The sequence below is a fragment of the Candoia aspera genome, chromosome 3 (assembly GCF_035149785.1).
Source record: "Candoia aspera isolate rCanAsp1 chromosome 3, rCanAsp1.hap2, whole genome shotgun sequence".
NCBI classification, from domain to species: domain Eukaryota; kingdom Metazoa; phylum Chordata; class Lepidosauria; order Squamata; family Boidae; genus Candoia; species Candoia aspera.
Window position 1 is genome coordinate 107,871,403 of NC_086155.1, and position 21,823 is coordinate 107,893,225.

Here is a 21,823-nt window from a genome sequence, read left to right on the forward strand (position 1 = left end):
ATTTATATGGAGATTCTAGCTAAGACTATACCTCAAAGCAGCTGGTTTCCCTTTATGCCAGACAGGTTCTTCAAATGATCCACTCTGGCCCCAGGCCAGTTGTCATTCTTCTTTATCTTTTGGCAGTCTTTTCCCTACAACTTTTGACATAGACTTAAATGGGGTTTTTCTGCACTACTATCTCTTTCCTCTCTCTAAATCTATTGATTGGATTACGAAATATTCTTTTCCAGCAGGAACCGACCTTGACTTGATTCACACAGTCCCCAACTCCCATTTTCCCTTAGCGCCACTTTCCCTGCATTGATTTTGCATCAGTTTTCTTCATCACTGACCTGTTATATGCTAGAACTCTGAAAGATCAGACCACTTCATTTGCATAATTTCTGATGTAGGTAATTCTAGCGTCAAGATTTCAAAGACGTTTCTGCTTTCAGAATTTTTGGTTTTGGGTTAAGAACACAGCACTTGGCATGTCCCAAGGCTGACTATTATTAACTGTAACAGCCCCTACGTAGGATTGTACAAAGGTAACTAAAGCAATGGCAAACCACTTCTGAAATCTTGCCTGGAAAACTGCCGGGAATCATTATACACTGATGAAGCTACCTAGTTGGGTAATGACACGTGTTCAAGCAAACAACCAAGCTCAAAGAGCGCCAAGGACTCCACAATCAAGACTGAATCCAAGGCGCAAAAACAAAACAAAATAAAAACTAAAGCAGGAAACCCCGTCGACCTTGAAATCTAGAAAGCTGCAACTTCATTTATTCTTTCAATTTCAAATATAGCCTTTCTCTTCTTTTTAATATTTTTGCATTTATTGGATTAAACTCTATGAAAAAGTTCCTATCCTTTCTTCAAAAAAACTGAAAAAGCTTATCTAGACAATACTATTCACAGAGATTTCTTCAAGCAACACCTCCCCCGCTGTCTTCCGATGAGAAAGTAAAGTTTTGAGGGTCTTTTTTACGCTCTACAGTCACACAGGGAAAAAAGCGCTGCCAAATTAAACATTCCCCGCCTCTAGTGTATAGGGGAGGGGAAGGGGAGGGAAGGGGGAGAAGCTTAACGCTGCTTTCAGGCGTTTGGGCCTTGGCGGGCCTTGTAGTCAAGGGGCGGGGGTTGCGAGAAGGATGCGTGGATTTACGTAATCCGGCGATCTTGGTGTGCAATCCCGGAAGAGAGAGATGGCGGCGGCAGTGACGGCTTCGATCGCCGGGTGGCCCTCCGGAGATCCTAGCCTCGAATGGGGTAAGGCCGGCCGTGGGGCTGGAGGGCTCGGCGGCAACGTCAAGCCGTAGTCGGGCACCGCCGGCAGTAATGGTTGGGGCGGGGGATTGCCTCGGGTGGAAGAGATTTAAGGAGAGTTACCATGGGGGGCTGGTTTCCCCTTGTTTATTCATTCATTTCTACCGCTGGTTATTTCCCTTCTTAAATCCCCGTTCACTCGCCGCTCTCTCGGGTCGCTTCCCATTTTGCTATTAAAGCAACCCTACGAGACGGAGATTCGGCTGAGAGAGAGGAACTTGTCCAAGTTTATCCAGGGAGCTTCGAGCCCGGAGCCTCCTACCGCGGGTTCAGCCGTCAGCTTTCCCCTATGAGTCTCCCTCTCCTCGCCATGATTTGAACGTTTAGAGTATTTCGCATTATTTATTTATTTAATTTAATTTTTATCCCGCCTTTACCTGTGTTGCTGTAATCTTATACGGCAGATGAGTATTATTTTTGTTCCTATGTTGAGGGTTAGTGTTTATTCCTGAAGGGAAAGAGGCTTGTTAAAAGCCATCAAGGAAATTTGTGACAGAGGCTCATTTTGAATCTAGGATTTCCTCTCTTTGCTACAGAAGGCTTTAGATGTAAGCACTCTTACTCTGTGAAACTAATTAAATAAGGTTGGAACCTAAGAGCAAGGACTTTTAAAATAGTCTTTTAGATATAGACCCATGTATTTATTAACTTAATTGATGCTTTTATACTCTGTTCTCCAACTTGAAAGACTTCTGGAACAGTTTGTGGAGTCATTAAAAGCGTAGACGTTTTCTACGCTCAGATATATTTTTAAGAAAGATACAGGCAAGAAGAAGAAGAGAAATTGGGGAGAAAAGGAAATATACAATATCTAAGCAGCCAAATATTTATTTTTTATGGTTATTATGATGGGCAACTCTAATGGAAATGGGCTGCTTAGGAAGGCCCAAATGACATCCTTCACACTAAAGCTGGTGGTCTTGTTGCTCTTTTGGGGGTGGGGAGAATGTACTTAAAATGGGAAAATGGCATAAGGGAAAAATGTTGACTGTCCTCCAGCATTGCAGTCCTGTTATGAAATTTCATAGGTAGACTATTGACTCCATTTATAGGTTAAGCAAGTTCTAGGAATACTGTTCAATAACAAACAAAACAGTGTGCTAGTCCATGTTCCTTAATCCCTTCTGTGTGGCTTCTCTCACTAGTAGGAGTAATAAAACATTCCATGATATCTGAACCAGGTCCTTCTCTAGCTTTTTTCTCCCAAGGATGCTAAGGATTAGACATCATCAGTACACCATGGCTTTTGACTCTGGTTTGTTAGGAGAGAAACAAAAAGGAATTCCTAGTTTAGAAGCTTCTGTGGTTTGTTTACTTAGGCCTGTGGCAGGTGTAGCCAAATGAAGAGATCATGCAATTTGCAGTAACATCTTAGAATTCTAATATGACATGCAAATATGGCACAGTATCATCTCATGGGCTGATGTAAGACCAGTACTTGAAAAGTAATCTCCTGTATATGAAACCACTGGGAAAGGTCATCCACTGGGATGCTGCTGATACTCCTAATCTCTAAGATGAGCCCAGTGAGAGATGCAGCAGAAGTCCTTTCCCAGAGCCTGGAGGCTTTCAGGGACTGAATGGGGAAAGGCAGGCTCAGACTCAACCCAAACAAGACAGAATGGCTTTTAATAGAGGAGCTTTCTGATTCCAAGATTGTACCATCTTTGATTCTTGAAAGGGTTGTGCTCCTCTGACAGCAGATTTATGACCTGGGAGTCCCCTTGTGTTCATAGTTAATTAAGTAGAAACCATGTGACTTGGAGGGGCATTGCCCAGCAATGGCTGGTATGCTGGTTGTGACCTTTCCTGAAACAGGGTGCTCTGGGGATGTTCACTCGTGCTCTAGTCATCTCTTAATCCTGATTAGATTTTTGTAATTTGTTCTTCATAATGCTGTCCTTGAAGACTTCCTGGAAACTTCAGATGGTCCAGAATGGAGTGGCTAGCGTGTTCACTGACCAGTCTTGGTACTGCCTTGGTACACTACTGTTCCAGGAACTGCACTGGTTGCCAGTGTGTTTCTGAGAGCAATTCAATATGCTGGTTGCTACCTTTAAAGCCCTCTGTGGCTCAGGACCTTGGTATCTAAGAGACGATATTTCCCAGATAGTTTTCTAGCTATCTAGCCCAGATGGCCAGAGAGTATCTATTAAGAGATCTCATCTATCAGGAAGGAGCCTAAAATTGGGTGTTTGGTGGCAACTCCCTGCTAAGGAATAGCTTGCTTCCTGAGATGAGAATGGCCTGGAAGCTAATAAATTCGTTTTTTCCAGAAGCCTCTGGGGGCTGATTGTAGAGCTACAGGTGGTGCATAGATACATGTGTGTGAAAGTGTATATTTATATGTTTATATTTTGTTCCTATTTGACATTAACTGTTATAACTTTGTTATTGAAGCTTTAAAGTTTAGGTTTATTATTTTAGTACCTGTAAACCACCTAGGTAGGTAAATAACACAAATAACTAAACAAATTAGCTACCTACATAATTTGGCAAAGAGCCCATTCCCTGAAAAGTAAATATGTATTTATATTATTTAAACCCTGAACCTTGGAATGAATATAAAGTATTTGAAATGAGCAAATAAAATTCTGTCCTGTAGTTTTGTTTTGTGTTGCCAGTTGCAGAATTTGTAGAGTGGAATGGTCTGTTCCTTTTTTCTAGGAAATGAGAAGGTCTGAATTATCTTGTGTGACTTATATATCCTATATGTTTATTTAAATCCTAGAGTCTCTTCTCTTCAGTGAAATTGGTGATCTCTTAGGAGAAGATGAACTTCAGCTAGATGTAGAGAATGAGACCTATGTGAGTAAGAGAAAAGCATTTTTAACCTTAATTATTTTGTGCTGTGTACATATCCTGGTTTTTATTCTTTTCGATCCAATAGAATAGTAAAGGTAAAGGTTTCCCTTGACGTAAAGTCCAGTCGAGTCCGACTCTAGGGGGCGGTGCTCATCTCCGTTTCTAAGCCTTGGAGCCGGCGTTGTCCATAGGACACTTCCGGGTCATGTGGCCAGCATGACTCACGGAACGCCGTTACCTTCCCGCCGAAGCGGTACCAATTAATCTACTCACATTTGCATGTTTTCGAACTGCTTGGTGTGCAGGAGCTGGGATTAACAACGGGAGCTCACCCCGCCGCGCGGTTTCGAACCGCCGACCTTCCGATCGACAGCTCAGCGGTTTAACCCGAATACTAGAAAGAAATTATGTAAAGGGGTTTGAGACTTTGTCTGTTCAACCGCCAAAAAGAAAGCAGAACAGAAAGTGGCCATATTTGGTAGGTGGAGAGAAGTGAGTAGTAGAAAGATCAACTAATGAGCTGTATCAGCCCTGGACTATGGAGGAGAAAAAAATCCACAAAATCCCCCATATGGGAGAGGGAATTGGCCAGCAGCTTGGAATATTGGTGACTGTTCTATTCTAAGATCCCTTCCATCCTGGTCACATGACCACATGCAGCCTGCGTTGGGTTTCCTAGTGCACATCTATACACAAAGGCGCAATGTGAGGAGAAAGAAGAAACACACGCATGGTCCCAAGACAGTACTTTGTTACACAGAAAAAATACATGCTATGGCTAGGATCATGCCTGGTAAGGTGTTGGAAAGAATTCCAGAAGCCATAATGCTCTCCCTATTTTGTCTATATAATACAAGTGTTCTTCCTAGCTTGGGCTTGAATTAGTAATCAAGAATATAACAATATAATTATAGAAGAATGTAACCAGAATATAATTTACTAAAGCATATAGTATGTCAGATGGTTTTTTCCTAGTGGCACAGATTGCCAGTGGTTGATAGCTTGTTTAGGGAAATTTTTTTATGATCTTCCTGTCTTTTGACACCAACAGTTTGGTCTAATAGTTAAAGAAGCAGGCTAAAAACCAGGAGACTGAGAGTTCTAGTCCTGCCTTAGGCATGACAGCTGGCTGGGTGACCTTGGGCCAGTCACTCTCTCTCAGCCCAACCCACCTCACAGGGTTGTTGTTGTGGGGAAAATAGGAGGAAGGAGTATTAGGTATGTTCCCTGCCTTAAGTTATTTATAAAAATAATAAAGGCAGGATAAAAAAATCTAAAAAACCCCAAAACTTCCAGATTTCACTAATCACATGCACAGTCTAAAACAAGCCTATCTTAATTTTTCTGGTTAGCAGCAGATGGAACTTGCTGTAGATTTAACACAAGGAATCTAAAACAAACCAGCTATTCAGCAAGCTGTACAGGACCAAAGGATGCAGGTTGCAGAGGAACCAATTAAATGTATTTATACCTGAAAGCATAGTGGCTATCTCTAAAATTGGCCTATGGCTACTTTCATACTTGCACTTTTAACAGTTTGCTTCCAGTTCACACTATATGCAGTTTCAGCCTTTTTATTTTGAATATTCTATTTATTTGTTTGCATATATTTATATGTATTGGATGTTAAAAAAACTTCTTTGTTTTTTCTCTTTATTCTGCATTACTAATGGATGATGGTGAATTTGTATTTCACAGGAAAGTGACTGGACATACAAAACTGGTTTTGCAATAATTCCTGGAATGTTGATTGCTTTCATGTTAAAATATGGGCTTGGAATTGTTTAAAGCATCTGATTATTAGGAATTGGGAGAAAGGGAAATATTAATTTGTAAAATAGTGTTACAGTGCTGTCATGGTTAAAATGATTTCTTTTGTCTCTAGGTAAAATTATAAAAAGAAGCGTTTTGAAAATTTTAATTTACAATTTCTGGCAATATGTATGAAAGGCATATTGATATGTGTATTCTATCTCCCATTTGCTTGTAACGAAAATATTCCATTCATACTAACAGATATGTAATAGACAATGAGTAAGATAGTAAAACATTTTATGTGGTCTACTTTTAGCGCCCTGTATTCAATAATTACCGAGTCTGTTTAAATATTTATGTACCCATGAAATAATAAATACCAATACTGTGGATTATTAAAGGGGATTATACAGTGCTGATGGTCTGAAGCTTCAAATTTGTAATACCTAACAATGCTGGTGAAAAATAAAAGAGAACATACATAGTACCATGAAAGAATACAGGATCAAATACCATTATCTTGGTAAACATTCTGTAGCTTTTAGGCTGTGTCTTGAAAGGCATGACCAGAGTATGCTTGATATATAAAGGATCTTGTTTGAGAAATATAATAGCAAGAAACAAAGGTGAAAAGGTAGTAAAATTGATATCTCCCAATCCTGGTCCAGCATTTTTATCTTTTACCTTCAGCCTGCCTGGGAGGAGTTTATTTGATAAGCAAAGCATTAGTTCTATTGCATTTGGCCACTTCAGTTTCGCTGCCCTTCTCCTGCTTGTCTTTCCATAACCTTGCTTACTGTCATTTATAGGAAAGCAACCTTGGTGACCTTGACTTCGATCTAGATTTGATGTCTTGGGACTCAGACACATGGGATATCACAAAGCAGACCCCAGCAGGTAATTTCAGATTGAGTTGTTCATGGCAGTAAGCAGTTGTAAAACTATATAATTCTTTAAAATATATCCTTTTCCTCAGAGAACTTAATTCAAGAGAGGGAAATACTACTTATCAAGAGCAGTTGACCTAGGAAAAATCAGTAGCTGTGGAGGCAAACCAGGTGATAAATTGAACAGGTCAAGTTAGTTAGCCCCATTTATTCTTCCTTTTTCACAATTAGAATATATGAAATACAGATTTGTAAAAAAGCAAGCATTGATAGATTAACCTGATCTTAATTTTTAAATTACATGCATTCCTTACACTAGTAAAATATATTTTGATTTTAAAAGCATTTGACAAAATAGCCATGACATTCTGATAAGTAGGTTATTTAAATATGGATAGAGTGGCTGGCTAGTTAGATTGATTCTCTACAGATGTGAAAACTGTGTATCAACAAGCCCTCATCAACCTTCAGCAAAGTATTGTATGTGAAGTTGCAGGGTTCTTTCCTAGGCATTGTGCTTTTCATTAGTTATACCCTCTAATTCTGTAACAAAAATAATCAAAATAATATTGATAGACTAAGACAGTGGGCTTAAAATAACAGCATAGAATTTTACAAAGACAACTGTAAAATTTTTCATTTAGAAAAAATCAAATGCACGGGATACTAGTTTGTTAATAGTAGGTGAAAAGTATCTTGGAATTGTATTTCATCAAACTGAGTAAGAGTTAGCAGTATGATATGGCTGCAAGGGATACAGACATAATTTCAGTTTGTACCTATAGAAGTATAGTTTCCAGATCTTGGGAAGTAATAATTTTGCTCTGTACTGGGTTCCTCAGACCCTGTCTCAAGTACTGTTTCCAGTTTGGGACATCCCAAGGTTCTGTTGTTGGGTGGCAGGGGGAGCAAACAAGCTATAAGAATGGTCAAGGGATTGGAAACTAAATTCAAGATAGAGAAGCTGAGGGAATGGGGTATGTTTAGCCTTGAGTATAGGTAAAGGTAAAGGTTTCCCTTGACGTAAAGTCCAGTCGAGTCCGACTCTAGGGGGCGGTGCTCATCTCCGTTTCTAAGCCTTGGAGCCGGCGTTGTCCCTAAGGACCCGTCCGTGGTCATGTGGCCGGCATGACTCACGGAACGCCGTTACCTTCCCGCCGAAGCGGTACCAATTAATCTACTCACATTTGCATGTTTTCGAACTGCTTGGTGTGCAGGAGCTGGGACGAACAACGGGAGCTCACCCCGCCGCGCGGTTTCGAACCGCCGACCTTCCGATCGGCAGCTCAGCGGTTTAACCCGCAGCGCCACCGCGTCCCTTGAGTATAAGACATGAGTATAAGCCTTGAGTATAAGACATGTAATAAAAGTCTTAAGCTATAGGGAGGCATATTCCTGACTATTTAGGGAAGGTTGAGGCCCTCCTTGTGGGGGAGATGGGTGGTGATAAATTTGATAAATAAATAAGCGTAACTGTTCAATCAGCTTCAGATGTAAAAGGGCTAGAAAAAGTGGAAACTCTCCAAGCTGAGGGAAAATGTCAGGCCATGTTCAGAAAAGCCAATGACACAGTTTTAATCTCTCTGAAGAAAGATCAATCCAAATGCCCGTATAAAACAAACAAAACCATCACTTTCATTTTATTGTTAACTCAGCTTTTCGTACATCAAGTGCATTCACAGTAAAATTTGCAATTTGAGTAAAAAGATTCTGTGGGAGAAATAAATTCTGGATCCCCAGTGAGGGGAAGGCAGAGAGGCTGTGAGCCAGAACCAAACCATTCAGGCAACATGCTCCAGTTCCCAGCGCAGTGTTTCTCAGCCTTGGCAGCTTGAAGACGTGTGGACTTCAACTCCCAGAATTCCCCAGCCAGCCTTGAAGTCCACACGTCTTCAAGCTGCCAAGGCTGAGAAACACTGCGCTAGTGTATTATACATAGAATGCATATTTGGATGCCATCCTTGAGAGGAATCTGGTAATTTTCATTAATTTTTTGTATTAAAGATATGGAGTGCAAAGCAGAACCTCTCTCACCAGCTGCTTCTACAGATTCAGTTCCTTCACCTTTATCTGTGGACTCTCCAGTGCAGCATGTACCTGTAAGTAATTTCTTTGGGCTAGTTAGATGTAGTAAGGTAATATTTAACCAGATTAATATTAAAAATAATCTTTAGCTTGTAGTCAAGTAATCCAGATGCCAAGAAGCAATTGCATTGCCAGGTAACTTTTCCTTTATGGCTGGCACTGTGATCTTTGAAAGTATCTGGGAACCAGTCAGAGTTTAGCGGAAGGGATGATAGAAAGAGTAAGTGCAAGTTCTGCAATTCAAGGTTAGGAGACTTGCCAGAGTCAGTGAGTGAGTACTTGGTGTTGGAATATAAATTTGCCAAATTTGGAAACTGTGGCTGTCCACTAGGTCTGGCAGGTCCTCGTTTATTCCACTTTGTGATTTTTCATTGTCAAGCTTGTGACCTCTACAGCATTCCACATCTCCTTAATTCTGTCTTTCCACAATATCATTTCATCTACCCCATCAACCTCTGTGGTAACTGTAAGACATCCAGAGTTTTGGGTGGAAATGCAAATGATTTCTTGGCCTACTTTGGAATTTTTGAGGTCTCCTGTGTGATATAAAAGTGGTTTAGATGCATTGTGACTAAACTATAGCTGGGAAAAAATGGTCCTGCTAGAGTGTATTCTGCTTGTTGGTTGTAACAAGAAGGATTACAGTGTGTACAATTTTTTAACGTTCCCAGGAAGGTGTGGAGTTTGGTGGTAGTTCTCACTTATCCACCGCATCTTTGTATGACAAAGGCAGCCCAAAATCCTCGTTACCTCTAGAACAAACTAAGAAGCCCCTGCCTGAAACTGTGCATCGTTCAGGTATGATTTTTTTTCCCTAGCCATTTCCAATATGGGAATAATAACCATGGTCTAAATTACTGTTGTAAAAATAATTGAGAATTAAGTCTTTCGCTCAGTTAAAATCTCCTGTATATGTTTTCATTGGTTTGCTTAGATGTGAGTATATTTGCATATGTATAAAATAGTTCCTGAGAATCATTCCTTGTTTTTAGATCATGTATGCTCATATAATAGGTGGCATTACTATAGAAAAGGTACTTCATCTTAAAGAGAGAACTCTTGTTGCTCACAGTATTTGCAAATAATTATGTTAAAATTATTTTAGAAACTTGCAGCCTAATAAATTGGCACTTTTAAAACCTTCTGATTAGCTCAATTAAACCAGGCTGTTGTCCTATTTTGAATATTGAAATGTGATGTATAAGTGATGGTTGGTGGGGATAGTTAGGGATTTTTTGCCACTTTCTTTTTGTAAAGCCTTCCTTACCTGTTTGTGATTCTTAAACAGAGGGTTGCAATGATGCATCAGCAACATCTAAGGCTAAAAAAAAAAAAAGGAAACAGTAAATTAAGGGATGGCTGTTCACTTATTTTCAAAAATGTATAGAACCACTGGGCTGATTAGACTATAAAGTCCACAAGAAAGAAAGGATATAACAGAAATCTTATCCTTGCGTGCTTCCCTTTTCTCTTGTACAGTTGAACTTAACTAGCTATTCCTTTCTGGTCTTGGCTTATCTTTACATTTAAATCAGAAATTGTGTTTGAAAGCAAGCCCTGTTTAATAAATGGCGTAACACTTATTTGAAGTTGGCCAATGATGAGTTTAAATCACAATTTCTAATTTATATTAAGAATAAACCAGGATTTGGGCAAACCAAAAGCAAATACATCCTTCTGTCAGCTGCACTGAGGGAAGAGAAGGGAATGTGCAAATGCCAGGCTTTACTTGGTCTGATTCCAGCTGATATGCTTGAACCAACCCATATATTATAAATAAGTAAAGTATGTATTCTTTAAAGGCAGGTTTGATCCCAGGTTGTGTTATGCAGTTCCTTTCATTCAATGAAGTTCCTCTTCCTTCCCTCCTTGTGGCCAGCACTGCTATTTCTATTGAGCTGCAGGCAATTGCATAATGAGGAATGTAATCTTTTTTTGAACATTTACTTCAAATAAGGATTCTCGTCTACAGCAAACGGATTGTCGGTGACCTCTAATCGAAATAATCCAGCAGCCTCAAAACCTTTAATTCAGCCCAAGCCTCTGTTGCCTGCCTTCTGTGAGACTCAGCCCAATCTCCAGGCAAAGGCCATTGTCATTCCAGCTCTTCCCACACTCCTGACACTGCCCAAGCAACAGCCAGTTGTTACTATCCAGCCAGCACCTCCAAAAGGTATGTGAGTTAACAGGATGGAAGGAATGGGATGGGAGGCATCTCAGGTCTGTTGTCAGGAGCAAGTGGTGTTGAATGTGTCATACGTGAACACGACAGTTTCCTAAAAGGGGATTGCTAAGTATGTTGAACGTAGAATTGCTTTAAATGGGTGCAGCTTTAATAGCTTCACCCCTCGAACTTATAATGCTTGTTTGTGGTCAGCATCTAATGGCAAACTTATCAAGTCCTATGTCTGAAAGGGCTTTTTAGAGCAAAACTAAGGTGAAAGAAGTAATTTGATTTTCAAGTGGAAATCGGCCACTTATTCAGCAACTCTTCAAAGTTACAACAGCACTGAATAATGAGACTTACAACTGGTCCTCAAAATTTCAGACGTTGCAGTGTCCCCACAGTCACATGATTGCAATTTGGGTGCTTGGCAACTGGCACATATTTACAATGGTTGCAGTGTCCCATGGTCACATGATCGCCATTTGTGACCTTCAGAGCCGGCTTCTGACAAGCAAAGTCAACGAGGAAGCTGGCAGGAAGTTGCAAGTCTTGGTCACGTGATGTCACACTTAATGACCCACAATGATTTGCTTAATGACTGCAACCAGAACTGACGAACTGCCATCGTAAGTCAAGCATGGTCATGTGATTTTTGACTTTACAACTGCATTGCTTAGTGATGGGAGTTGCTGGTCCCAATTGCGGTTGGTAAGCGGGACTACCTGTATTACCAAGAAATGGAGGATATTTAATTGTAACATTGGGAAAGGGTATGTTTGATTTTACTGGGGCACAGGAGGGTGTAAATGCAATTCTCTAAAGCATATTTTCTTTTCCTAGGATGATAAGGCTGCCCTTTGCAGCTGCTGCATTATCTCAGAAAAAGATGCAGCTGCTTTTATGAGTTGCAGACAGTTCTTTCATCAGCATGCTCTACAGCATCTTTTCAAATCTGGTTGCAATATTGCAGAGCCCTCATACATACACTTATTCATTGTATCTTTTAGTTGAAAACATATCAACATTAATATTAGTACATTAGAAGCGGAGTGGCTGGCCTCTAAACATTCCTGGGTGATCACACCTTCACGTCTCTTTTGGAAAATGAGTAGAATCTCACCTACATAATCTAAATGATGTTCAAAAGTAATATATCTGTGATTATCAAATTATTGTCTACTTATGTTGGTTGATAAGCACCTCTCTCTAGATGTGTTGCTTGTGTACAGTTTGTGGATAAATTATATAGACATTATTTGTGAGTTGTTGGTAGAGGGTAGTTTGGGTTGACCCTGTAGAAGAAGTGGCCCTATGGTCTAATCTGCTGGGGTTTTTTTAACTACAGCTTATGTGCCACACATGGTAACCATTTTAAAATCTAATCACAGCCTCAAAAGTAGCATGCGATATACGATATGGTCTAGTAGTGTGTTGTATTTGAATGAAGGAATCTTCATTGTGCAAATGCAAGCCCTTGAGTATGACTAAAGCAACGTCTTCGAATTCTTCAGAAATTACTGGGTGCCTGTGAAATGTTCTAGCCCTATGTATGTTTATCTATGTAAAGTAAAGCAATATTTTCTCCTCTTTGTACAGCTATCATGAAGCAAAATGTAGCATGTATAGAAATTCACATTTTTTGTAAGTGCTAAATCAGTATATCTAAGCTTTTTGTTCCTCTCTTAGGTCAGCCAGTAATGCTTTCTCAGTCTGCTGTGGTTCATCTTCAGACATCTGGAATCCTTCCTGCCGCGAACACAGCCATTGCTGTTCCTGGTGGAGTCAAACCACTAACAGGTCACGCCATCAGGGTATTACCACAAACAGCAGGAAAGAGTTTGACCAGTAGGAACCTAGCAGAAGCGAAGTCTGTTCTTCACGCCACTTCCCCAAACACAAACATGGATGTAAGTTCTTTCCAGCTTCTGCTTGTAATTAGCCCTTCCACCCAGAGAGCTTATTTGCTGCAGATCTGCTTTCAGAGTCCCAAAAATATTTTAGCCAAGCATCACAAGTGACATAACTCAGAGCGTGCAGTTTCTAGAGTAGGATTTCACCTCCTAGCAATTTAAACTTTTCTATAAACTTGCAAACCTCTAGATTTGCTTACTAAAGAGAAGAATATTGGAAGATACGTAGTATCTCCTGAAGGCTTGGAAATCCAATTGTTGCTTCTCTGCCCTTTTTATTTCTGGTGGTGGAGGTGGTTCCAGTGTTAGCGCTTGAGGTTGTGCATGTGTGTTTGTGTACATACGCACTCATGGCTGACTGTATTCAGACAGGACGAACCGTTTTTGAAATTATAGTATGGCTATTTGGGTAATGGCCTTTGGAACCCGGAGCATAAACTGAATTGACTGGGCAGGGATAGTTGTTAGATAGAAAATAGCCTAGTGCTGGGCTCTTTCCTCTACCACACCTATATTTGACATACACTGCTAAGGGCTTTAGAATAAAAGCAGGTCATTCATTGTTTTTTAAAGTAGAGTTCTGTGTATGTAAAGCATTGCAGAACATTTGTTTCTGGGCCATGGTGAAGTTTTTGGATTGTGGGACAGAGAAGTTAACTATATTTCTTCTTGGATCTTGCTGGCTGGCTTCTCTTTGTCATGGAAGACAGCTCCAGGGAGTCACGGCCTTGAGACTCTTTCCTGCTATCTAAGGGCAGGAGTAGCTGGCAGTGTACTGTATGGGTTTCCCTTGACATTAAGTCCAGTCGTGTCCGACTCTAAGGGGCGGTGCTCATCTCCGTTTCAAAGCCGAAGAGCCGGCGTTTGTCTGTAGACACTTCCGTGGTCATGTGGCCAGCATGACTACACGGAACGCCGTTACCTGCCTGCCGAAGCGGTACCTATTAATCTACTCACATTTGCATGTTTTCGAACTGCTGGGTTGGCAGGAGCTGGGACTAGCAACGGGAGCTCACCCCGTCACACGGATTCGAACCGCCGACCTTCCGATCGGCAAGCTCAGCAGCTCAGTGGTTTAACCCGCAGCGCCACCGCGTCCCTTGTGTACTGTATATCTATTACTTTTTGTGAACTTCAGCTGAGTAATGCAATGTAAAGTCATAAAGTTAATTGGACACCTACCTTCCCATTTAACACTGTCAGTGCGTTTGGCAAAAATTGGGACATGATTATGTGATAGAATTGGGTCCAGGTTGCTACTTCATGCTGCTGGTCATTCATTTGAACCCCCAATCCAAGTTCAACAACCAGTGCACCATCTTCACTCTTCTTATTAGAGGGGAAAACTACATGTGAAAGCTGCCAGGAAGATTGGACTTGGCTAGAAATCTTGTTACATTAGTTTGTGTGTTGTTGTTGTTGTAGGGAGAATGTTCAGCCGCATAGTGTGAAGGAGTCAGATGCCGATTTGCCACTTTAACAAAAATTAAACTGCTGGTCAGCCCTTCCCTTACAGCTTGGCATTCTTTTCAGCATCTATATATGTTAATGGAGTGCCAAAGAAATGCCTTGTCGAACCATTTGGTGAGCATTGGGTCAGTGCGGCTAGAATGAAACCTTTTTCATTAATCAGATGTCCCAGTGTGCATATGAGTATAATCTGTACCTTTACTTTTTTTTCCCCCAACCCCCAAATAAACAGTGTGCCTAACACATTAGAAATACAAGCAAATTGAGTACAAATGACTCCTGTTCAGCTGGGTAAGAAATAAATCATCAGTGTAGAGACCAAAAAGCTTTCTCTCAACCAATCCATGCACCAAGCAAACAAATCCTGTTTGGCCTCCAGCGGCACTGCCCAGTGGCTGGAGAGGGGAGCCCTCAGCAGCACTGTGGAGGAGGAAGAGATGCTACACTGAATGGGCTTGTTGGGTGAACTGGGGGAGGCACAGAGCTGCTGGTCTACCTCATCCGTTAAACTCGGTCCATTCCTGGGAGATGCAGTGATTATTCTTACATCACCATTACCAATTTATCACTCGCAATGAGAAAATACTGAAACAACTGGAGCTAAATATTATTAGTGTGATGTGCTGGCTCCTTTCCAGATATTTCTTAACAATAGTCCAGTAATAATAAAATTTTATCTCTCCTGGTGCTTTTGTGCCATGTCTCATGGAAATGTGAAGTTGCTCGTTTGGAAACAATTTCGGAGATCCCTAATTGCTTAATAAGCAAAGATTTTAAGTTTGTAAAATAATCTTAAATCCATATCTGTCTGCAAAGAGCACTGTGGAACGCTCTTTACATGTTTATCAGATTTAGAGGAAGTTACATAAATTAAAGCAACAAGAAAAATGGGATCTTCTGGAATTCTTAGAAATACTTGTTTTTGTGTAATATGATGACAATGTTAACTTTCCTTTCCTTTCCCTTTTTTTTTTGTAAACAAAAGCTTGTGCTGTTGCCAGTGGCCTTGTGTTGGCCGCCTTCCTTTGCAAGTTTTCTGAGCTTTGAACAGTTTTTTCATCATATGTATTACTCCTAGATGAATGTTCTAAAAAGACAGCAGCGCATGATAAAAAACCGGGAATCAGCCTGTCAGTCACGGAGGAAGAAAAAGGAATATATGCAGAGTTTAGAGGCTAGGCTGAAGGCTGCCTTGTTAGAAAACGATCATCTTAAGAGAGAGAATGGTTCACTGAAGAGACAGCTAGATGAACTGGCAGTGGAGGTAAGTGTGGTAATTATGAAAAATTACTTTCTATGGAACTAGTTGTTGCCAATCATTGCAGATATGATACCCCAGGTGGTGTACATCAGATAGAAGTGAAACAAAAAACAATGATTGTAAGTAAAAAAACCCACACAAAATCAAAAGGAATTCCATAGCCAATATCTTGAACAACATATGGCTAGGTCAACCAGACACACACTCCATCTCTCAGAAGATGGGTTGTCTATTGTCCTGGTCCAGTGCCTTGGAGAAAACCAGGATTTTGAAGCTTTTTGGAAGGCCAACAGGATTGGGACCATCTGAACCTAGGAAGGGGAGATCATTCCAAAGGGGAGGCACTGCCAGTGAAAAGGTACACCTCCCATTAGGTGACATTGCCTCAAGGAAGAGACCTAGAGCGTTCCCATCCTGTGAGAGAGGGAGTGGGACAGGCAGAAATAGAGACAAACAGTCCCACAAATAATCTGGCCCTGTGCCATGCAGCGCTTTACAGGTGATAACAAGCACCTTGAATTGCACTTGGCAGTCTATTGGGAATCACTGCAGATTGTGGAATAATGTTGTTACGTGGATGTAGTGTGGTGTACCATAATTACCCATGCTGCTGCATCCTGGACCAATTACAGCTCCTTGATGGCCTTTGCGGGCAGCCCCTTATTGTCTGCATTACATTAGTCTGACCAAGAGGGAACTAAGGTGTGAGTAACTGTAAGCAAGGCCTCCTAATCCAGTTATGGATGCAATTGGCGCACAAGATGGAATTGTGCAAAGGCCCTCCTGGCCACGGCTGCTACCTGCTCTTCAAGCAGGAGCCATGAGTCCAGGAGGATGCCCAAATTGCACACTGGTCCTGTGTGTGTGAGTGCAACCTCTTCCAGCTACAACAGTGGAAAATCTCTGGATTCAGATTCAGAAGAGGCCCAAAACGCAAAGCCACTTGGTCTTACAAAGCCTGTTCTTCCCATCCCTCTCTTCCATCCCGTCAGTTATGATACTTCACCCCATGCCAAGGAACAACCTCACCCAGTGGCTTTATATAGGTATTAAAATTGAGGAGAGAATAGACTCCTGAGATATCCCACAGAACAGGGGTCTACAACTAGACCTTCCTCCCCAGGAGGAAGGAGGAGAACCATCACAACACTATGCCATCCCTTAGCTGTCCAGAAGGATACCATGATTGATGCTATCAAAGGTTGATGAGTGTTCAGAGAGGGCCAGGGTGGATGCACTGCCCTCATCCCAAGCCTGCAGTCATCAACAAGTGTTTCCAGTGGCATCTCAGTACTACATCCCAGACTGAGAATGGCCAGATAATCCATTTCCTCCAGAGTACTTTGGAGCTGCAAGCCAACCAACTTCCTTAAAAAGGTTGCTCGCTGTGGTAAATGCTGCTAAATAACGAAGGCTTTGGCACACAGATTCAGTGAGAAGTGGGGAAGAGTTGACAACAACATCTCTGCATCTCTCTAGAGTTTTATTTAGCATCATTTATGCTACCTGAATTAAAAGCTGGGCAAGCTAAGTTAATACAGGTAGTCCTCATTTAGCAACCACAATTGGGACTTGCAACTTGGTCATTAAATGAAGCAGTTGCTGAGTGAACCATCACAATGTTACAATTTTACTTTAGTTTTCCTTTGCTTTACACACCTGCGAAGGTCGTAAATGCGAGGACTTGTTGCAAAGTTATTTTTTCATCGCTGTCTAACTGCACATGGTCAGTAAACAAGTCAGTCGCTAAATGAGGACTACCTGTAGAACTTAATGTTCATGAATAAAGTAATCGCTCATTTGAGCAATTCCTGCAGCCTTTCTCATCCAAAATGTGTAACTGACTGAACAGTCCTTAGAACATTGATGAGGATGTGTACATCTTTGTCCATCGTAGTGTCGCTGTAAGGTCTGACAGATGTATAATTTCTCCTGTTGATTGACATCACAAATGATGTTTGCAATATTGGCAAAACCATGAGGAATATGAATAATAGTAGCTGGTTTAAACATTAACCAAGGCTGCTGCCCCTTTATGGCTCAAATTCTTTCAATGTTGAATGTGAAGCGAGTTGATTATTAATTTTTCTTGTTCTCCAACTTTTCATTTCCTGTCCAGAATCAGAACCTCAAAGGCTCCCCTCCAAAAAGAAGAGCATTCTGTGTAATGGTGTTCCTTGCTTTTGTAATGCTAAATTATGATCGGCTAAGGTAAGGTTCCCTTCACTGCTGTCAGAGAATCTGGTTCCTAGGGAAGAATATACTTAGGGGTAGTTGCAAAATAGAGGATACGTGCTTATACTTCTTTTCCCACTTCAGTAGTAGTTTCCTGGGGTTAGCTGGTAAAATCCTATTGATTTGCATCAGGTAATTACTGATCTTCTGCTGAAAAGTGCATCTGTAGGAAAGCCTTTTTTATGAATCTCAATGATCTCAAGAGAGCCTCCTGGACACTGCAACAGAATCTTCTACTACATAGTGATTACATGATACACAGAGAATATTTCTTTACTTTTTCAAATGTGTTGGGTTCCTGATTATTAAAATGGAAAATCTAACCCCCAGCCCTGGGATTTCCTGGTGAGCTGTTTGAAATCAAGGTGGACTGGGTGCCCCTACCTAGCTGGGCAATTTCCCTGTGGCAGAAAATTAAGCAGTTGCACATTCTCCCTAGGGAGAAAGGATGACCAAACCAAATCTTTGAATTGGACCTGCCTTGGGTGAATTCAGCTCTGGGACAAGCTTGTTAAGGGGACATCACTCTCAGGAGTTTACTTTTTATGAAAATATGAATGGATTTTAGAAGCCTCTAATGTTAATTTTAGTTCAACTGAAGAAAGGCATAAAAGGAAGTTCATTCTCCTCTTGAGTAGTTTAAGACTATGAAGATGCTGATTCACTAAACTAAGACTTTAATCCTCTGTAGACTTACTTGGAGTAAACAATGCTGAATATGGTGAGGATTGACATCGTTGTAAACATGCATACATTATAGAGCATGATACTTTATGTATAGTACAAACAAAACAATGACCCATTCGCACTTTTGAAACTATAAATGCTGGGAAATATTTGAGTATTTTTATAATTTGTGTCTCTTGAACACAATTTGGAACACCTGGGTCCTTGTAAGGTTGAGAACTGGCAAGAGACTAGTTACAATAGCAGTGTTGGAAATTAACCGTAGGTGATAAATCCAGATTTAGTTACCGGGTGAGGGTTTTGCTGTTTCCAAATTGGCCCAGTAGGTGGCGCCTCAACTGGTCTATTATCAAGAAAGGGCTGCATGGAATTGGCTTTTGTGGAAGGTTTGTCTGGAAGGGGAAAGATCCTTCTGGCATTTGTCTGCCTCATCAGTTTTTCATTTATGCTGCTTAAATTTCCCAGTCCTAATTCCAGGAATGATTTGTCCTCAGAAAACTTTTATAACTAGCAAGTGTTTGGGATGATATCATTGTTGGCAGGAGCAAAGCAGTTACTGTACAATTTAAATGAAAAATATCTGAGTTTTATTTGAACAGAGCTTGTTTTTAACCAGACTTAGAAATCTTTCCAGTTCAGCTTGCTGGAAAGATAGCTTTTCAATTTGTCAAAGTGACATGTGGCCCAGAGAAGGAAGAGTAGAGCTAAGTACTGAACGATGTTGTGCCAACTGTTGCTGATCGGGCTCCTTGCTGTGCGTTCTTCTTTCCTCTCTTCCATCCACCAATTTTCTATTGCTAAGCATGAGTTAGTGAGCTGTATAGCTCAAATGGAGCCTCACTCTATGGAGGAAGAAGTTGAAGCTGGCCCCTGATTTGCTGAATTTGGCTTTCAGGAAGTCACTGTTACCTCTACTATGTGTCAAGGCCATCAGTAGCAGTACAGCTGAACACACTTTTTTATGTGCAGTATCTGGGGAAAAATTGTGTCTGCCGCTTCCTCAGGTTTGGCTCAGAGTTAACTTCCATGTTCAGTATAATAGGAAGTTTCTTGCTAAAGAGACCACAACTGTTGTCAGGAACTATCATGTGGTGAATGAAGTAACTGACTAGGAATCTGGAAGCCTGTCTGAGGCTCATGCAAAGGATTTGTTCCATTTCAACAGGGACAAGTAGGTCTTTGGCCATATCAGAAACTATTTGTGAATGTCAAATAGTTCCAACTGCATTTTCTTTGGTGATTAGCAGAGGGAAAGGGCATTTGCCAAGGAGACTTAAGCATTAAGTCCCTTTGGATCCTGTAGCTGGTGTAACAGTTCTGTGGATTCTAGCCACCCCTTGGTTCCCTTGCTTAATACTTATGATGAAAACCAACAAAATATCACTTTCCCCAACAAACAGAGTGCTGTGAACAAAATAAGACTAAAAGAAAAATTGCTAACAAGACAGTGTCTACTGTCACATTTGGCCATTCCAAAAAATTAATACTGTGAAGAACACAGAATGAAAGACTGGACTAATATAATTATGATCTTTTCAATATGCTATATTGTCTTTGCCACAGGAGAAGGAATTTTGCATTCAGCAGCTAATTGTTCTTGTCCCCCCATCCCCAATCTAATTTAGTAATTTCTGCCCTTTTGAAACTGTAATGAAGGTATAGTTTTACTTTATGACAATTTCAGCTTTTTCCCCCTTGTCTCTTTATTGTTTAACTTCTATATAAATGATGACCCTTTCCAAGCCAGAATTTCACCCTCCAACATTTGTCCATCATCCTGTTTTGATTTTTTTGTTTACAGGGAATGTAGCCATTTTATCTGTAATCCAAGTGGTCCATCATAGATACCTAACCACATGAGCATTCTACTTTCTAAGGAATTTCTTGAAATTAATTAAAACCTAAGGTTTTGGTTTTCCCTAGAAAGTGCTTTAAGTCCCCTGTTAAATTGAAAATGAACAAAAGACCAATTGATTGGGTTAAGGACCTCAAGTATGTAGGCATCCACTCCCAACCTATTGGAATAATCATTTGAGTGAGCTTTCTATCAGAGCCAAAAAGTTTCTAACACAGTCCTTAAATAAGCTTGGGGAAAACTAGCCTGGCTTTCATTGATGGCCCAAAGGACTGACCTTGATTCAACATTACAAGGAGAGAACACATTGAAGTGGAACCCTAGCAAGGCTGAGCTGCTGTGTTTCTCTCCCTGGCTCTCTCTTCATTCCAGCAGGAACTCTGGAAGGACAGTATTCTCCCTGAAGGAACAGATTCACAGCTTGGGGATCCTTCTCAATTCACTGCAACTGCTAGAATAAAAGGTGGAGGCTATGGATGGGGGGGTCTTTGCCTTTCTTAGCTGGTATACCAGTTGCACCCTTCCTGGAGAAGGGGGCCCTCGCAATGGTGATATACATACTTGCTGCCCCCAAGTTCTATTATTGCAACCTGTGCTATGTGGGTCTGCCTATGAAAGAGTTGATCCAAAATGCAGCAGCCCGCCTGTTAACAGACAAGAGCCACTGTTTGCACAAAACTCCAGGGCTTTGAGTTCTGCAGTGGCTACCAGTAGGCTTCTGGGTACAATTAAAAATGCAGGCTTTGAGCTTTAAGCCTTATATGGTTTAGTTCCCAGGTACCTTAAGGACAAGCCACAAGGACAACCCACTTGAAGTGGATCTTATCTGTCCAGTACATGGATCTCAGATTTTGGTTTTTCTTGTACAGCACCATGAGTTCATGCAGGATATGGCAATTTAAAAAGATAGTAAATGAAGTTGTCCTGAAATTAAACTGCTTTGCCTCTTGCTTTCAGTGTGTTTGAATGGGGGCCTGATTCTGCTGAACATCTTGCCAGCACTAGCTACCAAAGTCGACATCTTCTTGAATTTTCTGCAAGTAGACCTCAGGAAACGGGTGGCAAAAATAATGATGGGTAAGTATAAAACTTTATCTTTTATTGTCTTCCAGTTTGCAATATTCTACATATACAAAGATAGCAAATGTCTAATGTGTTGTATATTTCCACTTGAGGGTCCATAACTTTCTTGTGAATGATGGAGAACTATTTTGATCTGTTAATATTCCTGTCTCTGTCTGATGCATGTATTGTGTCTCCTGGAGATGTTGAAAAAGTAGCAAGACACTTGATTTCCCAAGTATTCCTGAGACTATCAGTACTATCTGTCTCATCCCATTTCCAGCTTGGAGCTGGTGAATGGCAGAACATGTCCTTGAAGTTACATTGAGTTTC

The 21,823-nt window shown here is 40.9% G+C and overlaps 1 protein-coding gene across 1 annotated transcript in view; it reads left to right on the forward strand.

Annotated features, from left to right (window-relative positions):
• The first annotated feature begins 1,177 nt into the window (after nt 1–1,177).
• ATF6 (activating transcription factor 6) overlaps nt 1,178–21,823 on the forward strand; it is an 82,917-nt gene continuing 62,271 nt past the window's right edge. The window contains exons 1-10 of the mRNA XM_063298520.1: nt 1,178–1,254; nt 4,043–4,119; nt 6,681–6,768; nt 8,763–8,857; nt 9,515–9,641; nt 10,816–11,016; nt 12,697–12,917; nt 15,469–15,654; nt 17,771–17,862; nt 21,386–21,505. Coding sequence (XP_063154590.1) covers nt 1,191–1,254; nt 4,043–4,119; nt 6,681–6,768; nt 8,763–8,857; nt 9,515–9,641; nt 10,816–11,016; nt 12,697–12,917; nt 15,469–15,654; nt 17,771–17,862; nt 21,386–21,505 — 1,271 coding nt within the window. The 5' untranslated portion in view covers nt 1,178–1,190. The remainder of the gene's footprint in view (nt 1,255–4,042; nt 4,120–6,680; nt 6,769–8,762; nt 8,858–9,514; nt 9,642–10,815; nt 11,017–12,696; nt 12,918–15,468; nt 15,655–17,770; nt 17,863–21,385; nt 21,506–21,823) is intronic.